Below are 21302 nucleotides of genomic sequence, written 5' to 3'. Positions count from 1 at the left end.
CCTCAGTGTCTGATCTCTGATCAAATGTGTAAAGGATAAATTTATCAAAAGCACTTACAACTGCTATATATTGATGTGCATAACTAATAACAATGTCCCAAAATGCAAAAATAAAGATGAGCCAAATATACAACCATCATTGGAGACCTTAACACCTTTCTATTGACAGAAAGCTAGATAAAAAATTAGCAAGAAACTACTTACATGCTGCTTCCAAGGTTGAAAAATAAAAGGATGAATAAAGATATTAAAAGAGGATGACCAGAGTTAAATGGGGCAGTATATAATAAAAGGGTCAGTTCATCTTGGAGAAATGTATATGCTCCTAATAACAGCACTTTTGAATATGATTAAGCAAAAATTGCCAGAACTAAGAGAAGAAAACCCAAGGTCATAATTGGAGATTTTACTTGATAGCATAAGAAGGCAAAATGTGTGGGCTGTTGCTAAAAGCAGTAAATGGATAAGTTTATAACCCTGAAATATGAGTATTAGAAAATATAAAGGTTGAAAATTGATCAACTATTCATATAATTGTCAAGAAGTTAGGAAAGAAAAAAGCCACCAAAATAAATGTAAAGTAAGCATGAACTAGGAAAGAAAAAAAGGTTCAAACATGCAGGAAGTGGGATAATACAGGGGGCATCTCAAAGGATGCTCAAAACATCCAGTTTGCTGTCTTTGTTGGTAGAATATTACATTTTTATAAATAATCCTTTTCTAAAAAATATTTATTTTTAGAGAGAAAGGGAGGGAGAGAGAGAGAGAAACATCAATGGGGGTTTGCCTCTCGTGCGACCCCAAACAGGGACCCAGCCCGCAACCCAAGCATGTGACCTGACTGGGAATCGAACCAGCAACCCCTTGGTTCACAGGCCGGCGCACAATCCACGGAGCTGCACCAGCCAGTGCGATCAGGACTGTTCTTTTCTTAATAACTTGTTTTTTAAAGAATATGTTCAGTTTTCCAACTATGTAAACGGTCTTCTAATTTTACATTTCATTGTTTATAACCCTGATGCATTTGGCATTTGTTAGTATTTACTGAGAGACAGGAAGTTAAAATGGTATCTTCTCCAAATATGGCCAGTTGTCTCAACACCATTTTTGGGAATAGATCCCTACCAATTAGAAATGCCATCTCTTATCATATCAATTTACTTATGTACTAGGCTCTATCCTGTTCTTGATGCCTTTACCCATTTCTGTTTAAGTATTTTACAATACTAATCAATAAAAGTCCCACTTTCTTTTTCCTCCATCACAGTTTCTATTATTGTATATCATATCTTCCAAATGCACTTTAGTTTTTGTGTTGATTGGAACTGTAATGATGTGGGGGAAGGAGTTGATGGTTTTATAATAACAGGTCTTCTTTTTTAGGTTCATGGAATGTCTCCATTTTTTTTCCCCCAGCTCTCTAATGCCTTTTGGCGAAACTTTATAGTTTTCTAATACACAGAGGCCTTTCACCGTTTGTTAGGTGTAATCTATTTTGTAAACATTGTATCATTTTGTTATTGTAAATGGAGATTTTAAAAAATTGTGTTTTAGTGTGGACAGAAGTATAGGTTTTTTGAATATTCTATTCATCTGAGCTTTTTTATTCATTCTAAGGGCCAGTCAGTTGATTCATTTGGGTTTTCCTTAAAGATGGTCAAATTGGCTGAAAATGTCTTACCTCTTCTATTCCAGTAAAACACCCCATTTCTTTGCATTGGTAGTAGGCTTCCTTGTTTTGTTCTAATTTATACCTTTAAGTAAGATGTACCACAGTCGGATTGCATCTTATCTGATAACTCAAATAACTTTAGGACATTTACTTTTCCTAGAGTTTTCATTAAAAAAAAAAAAAATCGCCCTGGCTGGTGTGGCTCAGTGGATTCAGCACCTGCCTACAAACCAAAGGGTTGCTGGTTCGATTCCCAGTCAGGGCACATGCCTGGGTTGCAGGCCGGGTCCCCAGGTGGGGGTGTGTGAGAGGCAACCGCACATTGAGGTTTCTCTCCCTCTCTTTCTCTCTCCCTTCTTTCTCTCTCTAAAAAAATTTAAATAAGTAAAATCTTTAAAAAAAAAAAAAAAAAAAAATCCTCATAAATGGAGGCTGAAATTTATCCTATGTAAGCTTGTTAAATGGCATCTATTAAGTTAATCATGTTATTCTTTTCTTTAACTTGTTAATGTAGTTAATAGCATTGACAGTCATTTTGTTTTTGGTATTTTTAAAAAATATAATTCCAGATCATATTTACTAGTATTTCGTACAGTTTATGACCTGGGTTTTAGGCACTGTACCTAAATTGTTTATCAACTATTAAACAAATCAATCTATTAAAACTATCATGAATATCGTAATGTGTAATGTATAAGCTTAAGGCAGTCGGGAGTCCACATTATTCTCATAAATGTTCTTGGAGAAGCAGGGTAAGAGGTAACACAGTCTGGTGAGAGGAGCAGGAACATTATTTAGGGCTCAGTGGACAGACCTAGATTCAGCCTGTATTTGCCATTAAGTGATTGAATAACCCTAAACAAACGAAACTCACCCTTCTTGGCTTCAAATTAAAAATCTGTAAAATGGGTTACTGGGAGAACGAAATGTTAACATGTTCATTCCTACATAACTGTAAGACATTATTAAATTAAAAGTCAGGAATTTTAAGTTTAAATGCACTAAAGGTGCAATATAAACACATTACACTCTCCAAAGCCATGTAAAACCCGAAGGCATTAAAATTTATTAAATGATGCAATAACAACAGAATTCTTTATTTACAATAGCATTATTTAACATCAAATAAGCAAAGAGCATCAGCAAAGCAATATTAACTTGCATAAATGTATTTAAAATTTCTCTGAATATATCTACCTTTGCATAAACTGCTCACACTAGAAATACAAACATCAATGCAGGTGAACAAAGTGATGTTCAGAGTCAACTCCATTTTGAAAATAAATCACAACCTGAAACACTGTAAGCTTTCTCCTGAAGAACCATAGTTAATATATTGCTTAATTTTACCCTTGTATTATCTTTTCATATACACACATCTCAGATGCAACTTAATGAGTAACTGTACAAATAAACCCACAAATGACAAAGAAAAAAAATGACAGTTAAATGTTTGAAGAAATGTATCATCATCACTATTTAACAACATAATGGTTAAGTGATGATGTACTTATTCAAAAATTGTACACAATTCACTATACAAATATAATACATCAGACAGCTATGTAGGAATATACAAGACTTAAAAACAGATCTAAGGCATTATGCTAGATTTTAGCATTTTGAGGTTCTTGCACATAGCTTTTACCTGTAGTAAGAAACTTAAAAGATTTTGTTTTAATCTATAAAGAAACACCAGGGAGAAAATTCTAATTAAAATTGAAGCCACTACAGTAATTTTCTTTTGTGCAGAGAATGCTTTGCTCTTAGGCAGCATACTACCATACAAATACTAGAAAATTTTAAATTCACACCAACAATTAATGGCTTAAGTTGCATTTCAAAATTGATTGTGTATCTTTGGGTTCTACAGTGGATGTGTGCCACCCATTTCATGTGTTCAGCCCATATGAACTCCATTTTTAAACACAGATTAAAAATTGCATTATATAAACTGCAAAAACATTGCTTTCAGTTATTACAGGCCACAGGAGATACATGTGGGAGGGGGCATTTTAATCTTTGAGTCAAACGAATTTATTGTAGTAAAAGAGCTCACTTCACCTTTTCAACTTACCACATTACATGAACACTTAAATGAGTCTTACGACCAAGTGAATTATGTATACTTTTCACATTATTCATTTTTCACATTTAATAATATAAGTAAAACACTGATTCTTTGTCCTATTAAAGAAAAACCAAGGACTCAGTCTAACAAATTTACTGTGTACAGCATGAGAAATACTGATAATGAAGGGGATCGATTTGGCTTTTGCTTCTACAGTGATCAATATGATCAGAGGATTCCTTCACTTACTTTTCTTCTCTTAATTAGATGTAAAGCAAAATCCATTCCCTGATCTGAGCCATAAGAGAACCTATAATCTCTTTTCCTTCAAAACAGCCACGATTATGAATGATTCAAAATGGCCAGCATCACAGGTTTGCAGATTAATCTGACTTGGGGTTGACATTAAGACACCGTGGGCAGATGGATAAACAGTAAAAGATACACAGATATTTTCTGGACGGTGTTATAGCGAAAGGGGACTAACAACTCAAAACAAAACAAATCCAGCTTAAACTCCATTTCTCCTTTGTGCTATGTAAAGTTAAAGTCATTCTAAGTCACGTATTTTGAAAAAGCAACTTAAAACTGATCACATTAGACTGTGTAGGACATAAAGCCTCATTGAACTGATGAGGCATGGAGTTCTGGGCCAACATCTGCTCGTTTTTCCCATCACAGTTGGGCAACCCAATGGTTTGGTTAAGGAAATTAGAGCCTTTTGAGGGGGGCGTGTGAGCTGGTGGCCACTGAGAAGTGTTGTTCCTTGACCACCTCCCTGTAGTGAGACCCCTCTCAAGTGGAAAAAATTATCAAAATGCAAATTTCCGGTAAATTTCTTTAGTATGGAGCAACACCCACAGACTGTCGACTTACCATTTATCTTTGGGCTATATCTCTCTCTATAATCCACAGTTTGTACATATAGGGAGAGATATAAATATAAATAGGGGTAGCTTGTCCATTTTTCACCCTGCCACAAATAAACAATCAATCAAATCTCAAGGAAAAACCTCTCTGTTCCTAAAAAGCCTGGCTAGTGAGATATAAAATGCTTTTCTTTTTAGACATCAAAAAGACATCATTCTGAAATTTAGGTAAGAAAGTATGCATCTCAGGGGTTGGGGAGAAATAGCTCTAAAAAGGTCATCAGCTTCTTGATATTGCACTTGTCTGAAACTGACACCAATTAATAAAAAGATTATTCCCCTACCAGAGTGGGCAAGAAAAACAACCATATAAGTGGCCTGCTTAGTAACATGTAGTCTTTCTAAGGTTCATTAAGAAAGAATATAAACATATAAAAATCAAGAACTGGTTCCTACAGCGGCTGCATATCATTAGATTAGATAAATGATTTATGAGCAGAATCACAAGGTTTAGAAAATAAAAAGTCTTAAGTCTACAAATTAGGTCTAATCAAGGCATTGATATCCTTTACAAAACACCCTTTAGGAGACATTGCTATGAAGATATCTAATTTAATACTGAAGTACCTCATTTTTGAGTCAACTCCACAATATGTATACCTCACAAAAATTATACAATTAAAACACTTAAGTTCTCAACTTAAATTATTGCTTGTTTACATATAAATTGGATTTTATGTACCTTACAAAACTTCGGCTTAGTCAGCACTGCTAAAAAACAAAATAAAAAACACATGGCGGAGGTTAAATCTGTCGTGATATCTGCTGTCAACTTGAAACACACCACAGTTTTCTGCGTTGTAGGCTTGTGTCGCTGGGGAACAGAATGAACATGCTTCTAAAGCAGGAATCCTCAGTGTGACTGGTATCAAGTCCTAACTTTGCTCCTCTCCTTGCCAGTAAATGCATTTTTTTGAAATTCGTTAGCAATTGGTAAGTGGCTGGCAAAACATTTAAGGAAATAAAGGGCTTACCTGGTTTCTGTTGCTTTTATTGTGGTGGTGGTGGTTGTTTTAAATGAATGAAAGGGGAGTACTGGGGATGGGAAGAGTCAGGATCAGGTTGAAAAAGAGGCGATGCTAATTCAAGCTGTTGGATCAATCTAAAAGGGAACTGAGTTTGGAAATGAAAAATATTTCTTCTTGAATCACAATTTAAATGAACTAGTTTGGTTTTAACAACAAAAAAAGTACTTGTTAATGTTAACAGCCCTCTCACAGGCACCTTTTCAACTGTTCAGTAACTGAAAACTTTATCAACTTAGTCTTGAGAGCCTTCTACGGATACGACTACAGCTTTATTGGTCTTCACTTCTTGGGTGTCTGTCCATACAGTGCTGTCCATGGTGTCTGCCCTGCTTTTGTCCCAAGTGCAGGGTTTAGCTTAAAACACCTGTAGTTTGATTTTGTTTTTTAAAGTCCCTTTCTTTCCCCCAGATGAAATCTGAATTTTTTGTACTAGACTGATTAGCCAGGGAAAACAAAGCAAGAAACCAGTGTCTGGAACCAAACAGGAACAGAACAAGAGCATGGTTGTTTTCCTTAAATACGTACATTTAAATACATTCAATCTGACATGGGTATGAAATTAGCCTGTCAACATTTACTTCGCAGGAGAGATCTAAGTTGCACTAAGGTGAATGCAGTGAACAGACTGGGCAACTGTCTGGACGCAAGCTCCAGGCTGCCGTGACGAGAGGCAGCCCCTCCTGCAACAGCCGCTCCCCGGGAGCCAGGCCTCAGCCATGGGCCCAGCTTGCTCGGGCAGAACTGGCCCGTGGGTCGGTGGGGTCAAGACAAATAGACGCAGCTCTCCAGACCGGTAAGTGTTTGGGAAAATTGAGCCCAGTCAGCTGAAGAAAGAATCAACCAGCTACCGTCAGTGTCAGCAGTATTTCTGCAGGAAAAGAGAGAGAAAGTTGTGAAAGATCTCTGAATTTTTGCTAAAAGCACCATAGAGAGCCCATCACAAAAGCACCAAAATACTTGGCCGTTTTAAATGATGCCAGCCACAAAGGCTGCCTCTGGATAAGTTACACTTGATTTTGATGCAGATAAACAGATAGCATGTCCCTAACTGAACACCATGTTTCAAAGGCCGGCAGATCCCACACACTATTTGGAAGGACACACGGCAACGGGTTCCAGATTGCTCCTTCTGAATGACTGCTGCTCTCTTAGCAATGACATCCTTGCCCAACTTATTCTCTCCCACCCTCTCAAAAAAGATTACTGAGACTCCCAGTGGCTGAACTGCCCCTTCCTTTTGACAGCCTCTGACCCAGAAGGGGCCACCACTTGCTTAATCCTTCAACATCACCCAGTACACGACCACTTCCACTAACAGGTCCCTCTGGACTCTCCCTTAGCCAGATACTCCCAACAGTTCCACGGGTGTATTCTTCTTGGCTGCAGAGCACTAAATCACCCAGGGTTTTTACTCTACAAGCATTCCTGCTAGTTTCTGGCTGATATGTGCAGACGATCTGAATGACTGGATATCACAGATGATTTTTCTTTTGTAGTGAGCAAGAATCATGTGGAGGTGTTTCTGTGGTCTGTGTGAGTATATTTGTCAATGCTTTTTCTTTGGCTATTGACTATCTGTCCCCCAAACGTTTTCATCCACTTAGCAAATACTAACTTAGCACCTGCTTTGTGCCAGGTGCTGGGGATATAATCATAACAAGAGATTTCTGGTCACTGCTATCAAAACTGGCTGACTAGGCCAAGCAGACAATTAAATACCAGTGTGATAGGAATTATGTGAAGGGAAATATTAGTTGCTGTGAGAGCATATAGCAACTACTTCTGGGATTTAGATACCTAGACACAGGCTTTTAGCATTAGGACCATTAAAGAACATCTAGTTTAAGTAAGATTAGGGAGGAAGTCACCCCAAAATAATGGATTTCGCCGTAGTACCTTGAACAGAGATCTGGGGAAACTATTGTCAGATCATTGAATTCTAGTGGTCAGAGGTGATTACATTCCTGGTCAATTGCACAAATCTCCTTCCCAGGCTGAAAAAATTAGCTTAGGAGACTAGACCTCTGATTATATGTCCCATTAGAGAAGAACATTTAATATACTTTTCTCTGTAATCTATTTTTTCCTAATTTGTGCCACTTAAATGATTTCACGTAAAAATACTCCAAGGCTCTGACTGAAATATGAAAAAAAATTTAAAAAATCCTTCAAATTCCAATTAGTCTGGAAGAATATTTTATTTATTTATTTTTAAAGTATATTTTATTGATTATGCTATTACAGTTGCCCCAATTTTTCTCCCTTTGTCCCCTCCACCCAGCACCCTCCTTCTCTTCAGCAATTCCCCCCCTTAGTTCATGACCATGGGTCATTCATATAAGTTCTTTGACTTCTCCATTTCTTATACTATTCTTAATATCCCCCTGTCTATTTTGTACCAACCAATTATGCTTTTTAAGCCCTACACCTTCCCCCATTTTTGCCCCTTCCTCCTCCCAGCTGATAACCCTCCAAATGATCTCCATATCTACGATTCTGTTGCTGTTCTAGTTGTTTACGTAGATTTTTTAGATTCAATTGTTGATAGTTGTGAATTTTTTGTCATTTTTGTGTTCATAGTTTTTATCTTCTTCTTAAATAAGTCCCTTTAACATTTCATATAATAAGGGCTTGGTGATAAGGAACTCCTTCAGCTTTACCTTGTCTAGGAAGCACTTCATCTGCCCTTCCGTTCTAAATGATAGCTTTGCTGGATAGAGTAATCTTGGTTGTAGGTCCTTGCTTTTCATCACTTTGAATACTTCTTGCCAGACTCTTCTTGCCTGCAAAGCTTCTTTTGATAAATCAGCTGACAGTCTTATGGGAACTTCTTCTTTTCTCTTACTGCATTTAAGATTCTCTCTTTATCTTTCACCTTTGGCATTTTAATTATGATGTGTCTTGGTGTGGTCCTCTTTGGGTCCAACTTGTTTGGAACTCTCTGTGCTTCCTGGACTTTTATATGTTTATTTCCTTTACCAAATTAGTGAAGTTTTCTTTCATTATTTTTTCAAGTAAGTTTTCAATTTCTTGTTCTTCCTCTTCTTCTTGCATCCCTATGGTTCAGATGTTGGTATGTTTGGAGATGTCCCAGAGGGTCCTTATATTATCCTCGGTTTTTTTTTTTTTTTTTTTGAATTTTTGTTTCTTCATTCTGTTCTGGTTGAATGTTCATTTCTTCCTTTTTTTTCCAAATCACTGATTTGAATCCTGGCTTCTTCCCTTTCACTGTTGGTTTCCTGTAGATTTTTTTTTTATCTCACTTATAGCAACCTTCATTTCTTCCTTTATGTTGCTGCCGTACTCAATGAATTCTCTGAGCATCCTTATCACCAATGTTTCGAACTCTGCATCTCCATTTTGTTTAGTTCTTTTTCTGGGGTTTTGTTCTGTTCTTTCATTTGGGCTCTATTTCTTTGTCTCCCCAATTTGGCAGCCTCCCTGTGTTTGTTTCTGTGTATTAGGCAGAGCTGCTTTGACTCCCTGTCTTAGTAGCATGGCCTGTTGTAGAAAAGGCACCTGTAAATTGTGTGGGGTGAAGTGTTAGGGAACCACCAGGGTGGGGCAACCTGCTTCATCACTTTGTGGCTCTGTGTGTGGGGCTCGGAGAGGGGACAGTTCACTGCCTGGCTTCTGGAAGTTTACCCAGCACTTGCCCTGTTTCCAGTCACTTCACCCACTGACCGTATGTGACTAGAGCCCTTCCAGCTGTTGTTCTGGTGCTGAATCCCAGAGAGGATGGGTTTGCATACATTCTCAGATGTGTGAGCCCTTTAAGTGCAATCTTCTGAAAATCCAGCAGTTTCCTCCACTGCCCCAAGTCCCATTGGTTTTTACAGCCAGAAGTTATGGGGATTTATCTTCCTGGCACTGGAACCCAGGGCAGTGCGGTCTGGCCAGGGGTTGGGATTGCTTGCTTCCAAGGTATCCTTCCCGATTTTTATCCACCATACATGAATGTGAGACCACCTGTTTTGTTGCTACTGCCTCCTCTCTGTCTGTCTCTGTGTCTCCACCCTTCCTACCCATCTGGATGAAAGTGGCTTCTTTAATCCTTGGTTGTCAGACTTCCATACAGTTTGATTTTCTGACAGTTCTGGATGTTATTTGTTTTGAGGCTTAGTTGTAATTCTCTCTGTGGTTGCTCGTTGAGGCAAAGTGTGGTTACTTATGCTTCTATCTTGACCAGAAGTCTGGAAGGACATTTTAACTGAGAAGTATATACATCCTTAGAAACTTTAGGGCAGTATTCTTTAACATGGACAGACATCTCTAAGCAGCTCTGAGCCATAATCAGGTCAGTGACAGAATGCTGAGCATGGCCCGTGTCCCTGGAGTGACATGCTTGGTGTCCTGGCTGTGCCACGGAGTGGGAAGTCATTTAACCTTTCTGTACCTAATATGTCTTAGGGCTTTGTGATGATTAAACAAAATGATGTACATAAAGTGCTTAAATAGTTCCTGGGACATAGTAAGTGTTCAGTAAATGTCATCATCATTATCAACATCATCACCAACTCAAGGTTGATCCTAGTTTTCATAGAACTAGTAAATACAAGTAATTACAGCTATACTTTATATAAGAGCCATGAGGCTGAGCAGTAAACTTAATTTTAATAAGTTTAAATATTAAAATATAAAGGAATCTCTAAGTCCTATAATAAGAAGAATCTTTTGGCTAAATAAAGTACCTGCCTTTATCTACATTGTTTTTTGCTAAGTCCACAGTTGTATATGCTAGCCCTGCTTAAAGCAAGGTACAATTTTAATCTGTTTCAAGATAAATGGAACACAGATTCAAATAATAATGAATGACTGTGGCTTCCAGCTCAACAAATAGAAGCCAATTACCAATAAAAATTCTGAAAAAAGTTCCCTGATTCACAACAGCGCAGAGCACATTAGAGCAACACAAAGGATGAAGAGCCCGAAGCCCTCTGTGCTCACGTTGGTAGCACAGTGACACATGCAGAGTGATGTCCCATTATTACTCATGGATTAGAAGGGATATACTGTACATACATCCTCTGAAGGAAACAGGGGTGTCTGTAACAGACTGTTCTCTGGCCTTAACATTCAGCATAAACAAAGTACAGATGGATAAGCCAGATTCAAGAGGGGACTGGAAAAAAAACAGAGTAAGTGAGAGGGGTCCAAGTGGCCAGGGCTAGATGGAGACAGGGAGAGAACTCTTACCACGGTTCCCAAAAGGTACCTTCGATGGAGAGAGCATCCGGTATTTACTGGAGTTGTTTTTTATGATCCTAACAATAATTACTTCTTTCCAGTTTTGGCGGGCTCCCATCAGGCACCCGGACATGCATAAAGGTAAACACCTTGGTTCTTGGGGCCCATGCTGCCCGACGCTCACCTCTGCACTGCCCTTAGCACCAGCACTGTGGGTTAGTCGAACCTGGGAGGTTCCTGACCCTCCCTGCTTCCCTCTAGTGCTCAGGATGGTCCTACTCTCCTATGATATGGTCTACCACTTACTAGCTGGGTGCCCTTGGATAGATGACCTAATCCTGAGATTTACTCTCCTCAACTAAAAATGTTGGGAGATGTGGGGGGAGGGGAGTATAAGGGGGCTAAACAGCAATGAAGATAAATAAACAAATAAAAATATTGGGAAGGCTCTGGCTCGTGTGGCTCAGTGGACTGAGTTCCGGCCTGCGAACCAAAAGGTTGCCAGTTCAATTCCCAGTCAGGGCACATGCCTAGGTTGTGGGCCAGGTCCCCAGTTGGGGCATGCAAGAGGCAACCGATGTGTATCTCTTGCACATGATGTTTCTCTCCCTCTCTTTCCTTCTCCCTTCCCCCATCTCTAAAAATAAATAAAATCTTAAAAAAGAAATATTGGGAAGTCCAGTGTTAGAGACCACAGGCACATCCCCTGTCTTAGTGGTTTGCCCCTCCCAAGATGAAGCACCCAATGCCTGAGGCCGAGGGCTCTTCTACTGGAGCTGAATCATGTGTCTTTCTCTTCCTTTCAGAATCTATAAAAGGAGAGAAGGTAGTGGCACAAAAGAAGGAAATAATCTGTTCAATTTTGGCCTTCTGCAATGTTACCTACGTAAAACACTTAGGAAAACCTCACAAGACTGCGCCGTCCCCTCTGCGGCAGGGCGCAGGGGCAAAGGGTGCACACTGAGCTCCGCCCGCCCGGTGCACGCCTGCTGGTGTGGGACCTCGAGCGGGGCTTTAAGCTGTACTTCTGCTGCACACCTGGGCTGCAGTTTATTTTATTTTTATTTTTATTACTTTTTTTGTGGGCTGCAATTTAAATGAAGTAATTTAAATCAAGCTCAGCAGAAAATTAGCTGTTTCTGTAATTTTAAAAAAAGACTGGGACCAAGTCTCTTCCTTTTGGAGGTGACACAGCAGCAGGAGGACGTAGGCGAGGGGACTTCTGGGCCCATGGAAGACAGGAGGGAGACCCCGGGCTGCTGGCCCGGCCCAGGCAGTGCTTCTGAGGGCTTACCCCACCACGTGGCTCTCCCGGGGTGCCTGCTTGGCGGGGCCCTGGTCTGTGCTAGCACGGACACACTGAAAGGTGAGGGAGGGAAGTCTGGTGATTGCACAGATGCAAATGCGATTGACTCCCCAACCCCCAAATAGAGACGATGTGCTCACAGGTTAAGCTCCCTGGCACTTTTGGGTTCAGCTGGGCTGTGGAAGCCTCATCATCACTAATGTCACCATTTCTCTGGGAAGTGCATTCCAGTTTCCAAGCCTCTACTTTCTGCACATAAGCCATCACTGAGCTATGTGGCTACTATGAGCAGACGCTGTGGAGGGGAGACCAGGACTGGCATCCGGGGAGGCGCCAGCCCCTCAAGGGGCCTTCAAACCTCAGTCGAAGGCATATTTAGAATCTAAACACATGGTCAGTACAAAATACATTCCATTTTCTGTTTGACTTACAATAGCAGTACGTTAACCATTTAGACGAGTTGTGCCCCTGCATATGTACAGATAACATCTACCAGACTCCCACCCACAGGCCTCTAGGCCAGGCCTGACTGTGGTTCTTTGAACAAGAGAAGCCACACAGAGAAAGTTCACACTCTATTTTTAAAATGGATGCTATTGCTTTTTAAACTTGAATGGCAATCTCAACAAAATCATCCAAGATCCACGTTTTTGTAGGACATTCAACACCAGTCCCACATCTTTCCACTGAGACAGAACTTCTAATTCAAAGAGAGTCATCTAGCGCTCTTATATCTAAGGTCGTAGAGGGCCCCACAGGCCCTGTTGTCACAGAACCTTCCTGTAATGGAGCTCCTGCTGAGTACACAGTTCAGTTGGATCCTAAGTACTAATTATTCTATTGTTTCAAGATTTGGTTGAACCTGATAATATTACTCTCCTTTGAACAAGTGTCTAAGGTAATAGGGAAATAATATATGATTGTTGCCCAAACAAAATGGAATATAGACAAACACTTAAAAAGCAAAAATAAGTTAAAGTGTTTGCCTTAACATAACCAATCCATTGCTACTTTATGTTTTGTTTTGCTACAATATCATTCCAGGGCAAAATTAGTGTTCTTAATTCATACACCACTATCAGCTCAATTAAAATCAGCTTAAACAAATAATTATTCACACAAAACCATTGTAAGTAGATAAAATTAGATGATATTTTAAAAAAATCACAAGCATCATTACTATCTTCAAGCTATCTGCCAATTTTGGTCTATAAAATAGTCATGTTCACTTAACCCTATTCAAACATGTCTTTGCTGTTTCTTACCCGTGATGCATCTCCCTCCTGCTTAATCATATCCATTCCAGGCAGCTGGTTTGGGAAAAGGCTGCCTCCCCTCAGAGCAGGATCATTAACCTGAGGACGACAAGACCAAACAGGAGCTATTTTTAGCGGGATATCCAAAAGTGCAGTGGGGAACAACCAACCATCAACCTTCCTCTTGCTGGTTTTGATGAGTAAAAGGACAGGGAAACATAACCACATAAAAATGGCTACATTTCTCTATCTATCCTTCTGTGGATATATTTTGGGGGAAGTATAGACATGAAAATAAATATTTGTAATCTACTAGCTGCCTTCAAATTAAATTTTATTTGCATTCTGTATAGAAATTCCATAGAAACAATCATACAAGAAACATTTTCATGTCATATAACATGTGCATTTATTTTTGGCTAAATTAGACCAATGACTCACATTTGGGACTTTGAAGTCATCGGAGAGGCTCTTTATTATCCTTGTTAGTCAGACAAGTTATTAATTAGCAAGAGCCAGTGTGAATACCTAAAACAGGGCTGAATTTGTGGAATTTTCCATGACTGAGTGAACTACAGTAGTGCCTCTCTATATCGCAGTTCACTTATTGCAGCCTCATTATATCACGGGATTTTAAAAAATATTATATTTAATTATTTATCGTGGGATTTTGCGGTACTGTATACATATGTTGTTAAAGTTATATAGGTTTAAGAGTGTAGAATAAAATGTAAGGTTCCTACTTTGCAGAGGGAGGGGTGTCTGGAACGTAATACCTGAGATACGTGAGGGAATACTGTATTCATTAGCATCTGCACGTCTTTTGCAAATTACAAAGCGAATGCACAAATGCTGATAGAGAACTGATTTTGTCATAAGATACACACTGCAGTTGTGTTTGGGAGCTTTCAAAATAACTGTGATATTTGAAAGGCTGAATCCATGCAAAAGTTTTAAAGCAATCTGAACTATTAAAAATGCACCAATTTACATGTGTGCAGGTTGACTAGGACTAATGTTAAATTAGATAATCTCATCAGCCCTTACTCTGTACACTTTTCCTAGAAAGCAAATCAGGAACCACTAGTAGCCCATTTTTGTAGAAAATTCAACATCAACACTACATTTTCTCTATTGAAAAGATAAAAGTCTATATTATTATTACTTACATACACAGAACTTTCTTAAATTGCAAAGGGCTTTAAATTTTCTCATATATCACTACAGACTTTTATTAACATCTTATTATAGAATAAAATACGAAGGCACTGCAAAATTCATTAAAATTTCAGTAAATTGTGGTTTATCAACATCAGAATTAAAGAGACCCAATCAAACTTCCAAATTTGCACCATCCTCACAACTGCTATTTACTGAAAATTTACAGTGTTCTCAATGACTTACTGCTTAAATTATTTAAACTTTCCTTGCTTCAATTTCTTAGTATATGAAATAAAATTCAGGGTCGTTGCCACATCTATACTTTGAACAAACTACTGAGGTAGTAGAATGCCAAGCCTTCCATGCCCTTTAGAGATAAGATCTTATACAGACACAATTTAAAAATTATTAAACAGTATCTTTATCTTTGGATCAGCCCAGCACAGATTTTTGAGTCCTAGGCTGGCACTTGAGATATCAGATGCTTTGAGTCTCTTTCCCACCAGTGAAGCTGGTGTATACTTCGGGGTGATAGAATTGTTTCAATGTTATTCAATACCAAACAACATCATTAAAAAAAAAAAAAAAAAAAAATTAGCCATGGCTGGCTCAGTGGACTGAGTGTCAGCCTGAGAACCAAAGGGTTGCTGGTTCAATTCCCGGTCAGGGCACATGCCTGGGTTGCAGGCCAGGTCCCCAGTTGGGAGCATGAGAGAGGCAACCACACATTGATGTTTCTCTTCCTCTCTTTCTCCCTGCCTTCCCCTCTCTCTAGAAATAAATATATAAAATCTTAAAAAACAAATTAACAACAATAAAAAGATCATGGCATCCACGTCCAAAGGTGATAAAAAGTATATTTTGGACCATCTGTGTCAATCTGCCTGCACGAATGAAGTATTGTTTAAAGCTAATTGGATGGCGGGTAGTTTGGCCTGTGATTCATCAGGTGTTACAGTAAGAAAAAAAAAAAATCAGTTCTCAAACTATAAATCCAAATAAAGCTATTTAAAAAGCACATTCACCATTCCATGTTTAGAGATTCATTTTAGTTGTTGCTAAATTCCTCAAAATAAGAGAAAAACTTAAATGACAAGAAAGTTAAATGTTTTGAAAGATGCTTGAGCAGTTAGGAATCCTTCCATGTTTATTTCATCATTAACAAGTATTCCTGTAGATTGCACTAACACAGGTGAAAAAACACTCTTCAAAATAAATGTGGGAGTGAACAGCAAATGCTGAGTGCATGGAAAGATATACTTAGTGTATAATAGAGAGAATGTTATGACTGGAGGGCACAGGCTCCCCGAGGTGCTCACCTGCTCGGGACCCATGGAGGACAGCCCCGATGTAGGCACGGAGGTCACTGAGGTCATGCTGATCTGTCCTGTCATCTGGTTCATGTTGCTCATCCCACCTGTGTTGGTCGCCATGGATACGTTGATGTTCATATTATTATTGTACATGCTGGTGTTTGCTTGCTGCCCAAAGTGTGGTGGGGACTGTTGTGAAAACATGCTAGAATGCAATGAAGAGATATAAATGTTAGTCCCCCAGTGCAAATAGGCAGGCCATTTTGAGCACTTGTTCCCCAGGCATTTACTTCAGAATGAATAAAACCAGGCTGAGAGAGCCCAGGGTGGGACAGCCAGCAGGTGCTGAGGTCAGAGCCAGCAGGGCTTGAAGTGTGCAATGAAGCTGCAGGGCAACCACAGCCCCGTGAAGGTCTGGAAGGCCCACTTTTGTGTCTGTGCTGGATACGCTTTCTGTTTACTTTTATTACACACACTGATAAGTAGTGCTTCTAGAGCACTGCCTTCCTCAGCAGTTTCTACCATAAATTGACGGGGTGCTGTCTTCTTAGGGAAGTTCCTTTTACTTCCAAGGAGAAGATTTTATGCTAAGCTTCTTCAGATTCTGGTGACTTCTGCCCTAGAAAAAGTAAGCTAGCTTACTTAGTTTACTTGATAATGCTTTCTTGTGAAAAGAAGTTAAAAGAGATTTGTGGTCTACAGAAAATTCCCTGGTAATCATTTATATTAAAAAGGCACAGAAGCACAGCATACCTGCTTCCACCCATATTCCCCTGTGCCCATCCATTCATGTCAGAGGCCTGATAGGCTGGGTTGGCCTGGGTCTGCTGCAGCATGGGGCTCTGCGTGTGTGCCATTCTGGGTGACATCAGAGGGCTCTGGGGTGTAGTAGCCCCAGCAAAGCCAGGATCAGGTTGCTGACTTATTCCTTAAAAAAACAAAACAAAGCAGAAATCCAAAGGAGATTGTTAGCTTTATCATAGAGACTCAGGGGAAAGAAAGAGAACATTCAAATTAACTACACATAGAAAATTACTTTAAAATATTTGACCATGTACTGGTTTAATTACATATACTTTAAGGATTCCAATCTGGGATAAAATGCATGAAGAAAAATATCCCATGTCTTAATCTCTACAGTGATCACAGGGGTGCCCTAGAAACCATATTAACCATCATGGCTAGAGGAAGAGACAGAAAATACTGTTTTTCCCCATATCCCTTTCCAAATCAAGAATGGTCATACATAGTATTTCTCTTTAACCTCAACTAGTCTTTACATTTTTATACATCACCAAAAGGACTATTTAACATTTAGACGGGATTAAAGTTTATGTATAAAAAAATCAACACATTTCAATAACTTATTACTGAATTAAGTCATTCTCTATGAGAGGCATTCACAATGAGCTCGTTTCTCTTTATAAAGGGCTCTATGGTACTTCAGTGCTATCCAACATTAGCAAGGATAAGAAAAAAAATTCAATGCAAGCTTCTTGTTCAGTTTAGAAGCAAATGGCATTTGCACTAAAAGAAAAAAACACTTTAGAAAACTTTTCTAAATCATCAAAAAGGAGATAAAGAAAAAGGAAATAAGAGGAAAGGAACTTGAAAAACAAAGGAGGCAACTCAGAAAGTTTCAGGATGACGTTAAGCAAATTTTTGCCCTGAAAATGTGTAAAACATGCATATTTAATTAACACTTAAATTAGCTATAAAGAAAAGTTGAAGATCATATGGCAAAAAGTTGCACATTATCTTTCTGTTTCTTTAAAGAACTAGGAGACAAATTTAAGCAACACAAAGACTTAATATTTACAGATAAAGCTGGCAAAAGACAGGGCAAGTAACTTTGAATATTAACATAAGCACTTTGATAAATAATTCAACTATTCATTAAACATGACAGGCACACAAATATTAACATTTATGACATTACACTCTTGTCTCTTAAGGCTGACATTAAACAACAAATCAATATGGAGAAAAAAGCTAAGAGGTTTTCTGTTGTGTTTCTATATAGCATTTCTCAAGAATTATCTATTCATGAAAGATTTGGTGTAATCTTTTAAGTCTTTATTTTTCAAAGTTGTGGACCGCCCAATATTTACATTTATATATGTCTTTCAACATATTGTGTATATCTATTGATTTGTTTGAGTCAGACTCAGAGGTTTTCAAATATAAATACATACATATCCACCTATGTTTACAGACACGGACATAAACACACAAATTCACACACGCTCACACACACAACTGGTGCACTATACACACGCACACTTACTTCGGTCATTCTTAAAATAAGACCTGCACTCAAGAGAAAAGGTGGTACCTGAGCTGAGAGACTGGAAGGTACTGTGCTGGACTTGGGGATTCCTGACAGGCCCCAACTGTCCTCCCAGGTTTCCTATCATTCCCTGGTTAGCCAGAGTCATCTGGGAGCCATGCAAAGAGCTGTGAGAGAGGAGCTGTGACCCAGGACTGGGGGACACTGGGGAGAAAGGACTGGAGAAAGGTGGTGGGGATGTAAGTCCAGTACCGTAGTTTGGAGGAAATGGAAACTGCTGGGCATTTGCCTGGGGGATCCGGGGGTTGCTCATAGCTGCGGGCATACCACTAGGAGCCACCATGCTTGATGTCATATTCAACCCTTGGCCTCTCATCATCAAAGTTCTTTGCTGCACTTGCTGTTGCTGATGCATCTGTCTCTGTCGGAGATGCTGGTTCAGGATTTCCCTCTGTCTCTGGGCCAGCATCTGTGCATTAATAGGTGCCTGAAATGGGGGCAATACAGGATGGAAAACATGGAGGGTAGACACAGAATGAAAAACAATCTGTGTATTAGAAATAGGAGAAAAATGGTACATTCTCACGCATAATTATTTGGAAAATAAATTTACATGGAAAAAACATTTTAGAGTTGAACAGCTGGTGGTTGAGAATGAGAGCTTCTAAGTTCTACAGAGAGGATGATTATCCTGAAACCTTGCAATGATGTGCATGGGTTAAGTTCAAGGTTAATACCAATTAAACTGCGGCTTGTGGTGAGAGGATGGTTAACTGCAGGGCCTCACAGTAAGTCAGTCCAGCCCCATCTACAAGAGGACTCTGATACAAATTTTAAGGATGGCAGTTTAGGGTCTCTTTCAAGTCCAAAGAGAAACCAGATCACTGTGCCAAAAGGTACTGGAAGCACTTCAGAAAAGGCTGAGCAGAGGCAGTAAGAGAGGGGGGCATGTAGGGAGGGACAAGGGAAGGGAAGAGACACCGGTATTTGCCGTCAGCAAGAAGTCGAAGGGTGTTTATGGGCCCTAGCAATATATAGCAGCTCCTCATTACTCGTGGACTCCTCATCTGTGAACTTTCTCACTCATTAAAATTTATCTGTATTCCAAATCAATATTCATAGCACCAGTCATTTATGGACACTTGCAGAGTCCCGACTCTGCCCTCGTACTGCAAACAACTGTCCTTTCTGTGGACTATTCAGTTCCCCGTTTTTCACATTTTGTACTTTTTGTTGGGGATTCCACTGTTTAAAAGGGCTCCTGAGAGTAGTGCACAAGGGTTGTGTAGTGTTCCCAAGCACAGGAGGCTGGATGTGCCTTATGGAGAAAACACGTGTTAGATGAGTTACAAGTTAATGAATTGGCTGTGAGTTCAATGTTAACAGATCAACTTAAGTTGTTTTCAAATGGAGACACACCTAAAATAAGGGTATGTATTGCTAGATTGCTGAAAATCATGTGACCACAGGCTTGTAGGAGTCTAATCCTTTATTTCTCCTAGGAGCAGTGAGTGGTTTAGTATCTGCTTATTCTGCACTTGCAGTAACTAACTTTATGGAACATAATATGTGGGAATAACTTTACGGAACATAATATGTGTGAAATGAGAATCGACTGTATCCAGCAATAACAATGGCAGTGGTTAGGAGGAACCTTGAAAGTGACAGACTAGATAGATAACCGAATGACATTACAGAGCCACTGTGTTCATATGGATCTTATGGTGTCTAAGTTACTTTACGAGGTACATCAAGGGGGGAGAAATGACAAGAGATGTCAGATGGATACAGTGAGAGCTGACAGCTGGCCCACTCCTTACCTGCTGTGTTGGTACTCCAGGCCTCAGAGTCAAGTTCACATTTGAAACATTGCTGATTTGATTCATAAGGGGCTGGCGATTCTAAATGGATGGACATAGGAATCAGTACATTTTTAAAACACAATATATTTTATTTCATATCATCTTCCAAAAAAAAAAAAAGAAAAAAAATCACCCCCCTAACTCAACATCTGCACGTGGTTGCATACTGACACCCTATGGTTTGCAGCTGAATTCCCGTAAAAGCTAGTTTTGAATGAGGTATCTCATGGCTTGTAACTGGGAAAGTATTTTGGACTGCTTAGAAATCATGCTGTTGCAAGGGAGAAAGAGAGGAGAATGCTCAGAAGAGGAGGCCAAGGGGAAGACTAGAAAAAGGTAGGTGCTCATCACTCAGAAAAATGAAAGGAGATCTGATAGCTTATAACATTATTACTTGCTATATTATAGAAAACTGTCCAGGCTTATTGCTAATAGTGACTATTTTTGTCATGAGATAGGACTCATGACAGGAGCCACTAGTGTTCCAAGCATTCACTTTGGGCTAGAAACTGCTAGGTCCCTTAAATGTATACATATTGTCCTATTCTATACCATAAGTCCATTTTACAGAATGAAAATTGAGGCTCAGAGAGCTCAAGATTAGACCATTAATAAACAGTGGAGTTAGAAAATAAAAGGATAACTACTCTGTACTGGAACAGAGGAGAAAGAAAGAAAGAAGGAACTAGAAAGGAGTATGACGATTGTAGGATCACCTTAGAGAAGTTTCACCCAGTTAGAAAGCATGGAATGAGATTTAAGCCACACAATTGTTGCACCATCTGGCATCGGTCTTCCTTTTGCCGTCACTCCCCCCACCCACAGAGAACATACCTGCTGTGCTTGGAGGCGATGCTGCAGTTGAAGTCTCAGCTGATTTGGCTGGTTCTGCACCAGGCCGGTGGGCCTGAGGCCAGGTCTGGGCTGCATGCGGAGTGTGGCATAACTAGGCCGCTGCCCCATGTTGTGGAAGTTGGGATCCTGCATGGGAGAATAGCTCCCCTGGGCCATTTGTGCCTGAGACGCGTACTGCTGTGGGAAAACGGGCGCCTTCTGTTCCAGCATCATGTTGGAATCCTGACTCGAGAACTGGTCTGGATCTACTGCTTGGCTCTGAACAGAAAGTCCCCAAAGAACAAAGAAGTAAAACACTAAAAACAGCAGAGGAAATATAAGGCTGGTCTCTTTCACTGTCAGAGATTTAAAGCTTTTTATACTGTACTGACT

General features: G+C 39.5%; 1 protein-coding gene across 2 annotated transcripts in view; it reads right to left on the bottom strand.

Annotated features, from left to right (window-relative positions):
- Window positions 1-2710: 2710 nt before the first annotated feature.
- The window catches only part of NCOA2 (nuclear receptor coactivator 2), a 192010-nt gene continuing 173418 nt past the window's right edge, over window positions 2711-21302 (bottom strand). For both annotated transcript variants that reach the window (XM_090283589.1, XM_090283590.1), the window contains 7 exons: window positions 20910-21188; window positions 20034-20114; window positions 18466-18700; window positions 16677-16851; window positions 15930-16128; window positions 13459-13548; window positions 2711-6568 (listed from right to left, as the gene is read on the bottom strand). In XM_090283589.1, the coding sequence (XP_090139715.1) occupies window positions 6557-6568; window positions 13459-13548; window positions 15930-16128; window positions 16677-16851; window positions 18466-18700; window positions 20034-20114; window positions 20910-21188 (1071 nt within the window). In that variant the 3' untranslated portion in view covers window positions 2711-6556. The remainder of the gene's footprint in view (window positions 6569-13458; window positions 13549-15929; window positions 16129-16676; window positions 16852-18465; window positions 18701-20033; window positions 20115-20909; window positions 21189-21302) is intronic.

The sequence above is a fragment of the Furipterus horrens genome, unplaced genomic scaffold (assembly GCF_987537825.1).
Source record: "Furipterus horrens unplaced genomic scaffold, mFurHor1.1.pri manual_scaffold_7, whole genome shotgun sequence".
In the NCBI taxonomy this organism is placed as follows: domain Eukaryota; kingdom Metazoa; phylum Chordata; class Mammalia; order Chiroptera; family Furipteridae; genus Furipterus; species Furipterus horrens.
Note: the sequence above shows the minus strand (reverse complement) of the source record. Positions and strands in the feature narration are given on the sequence as shown.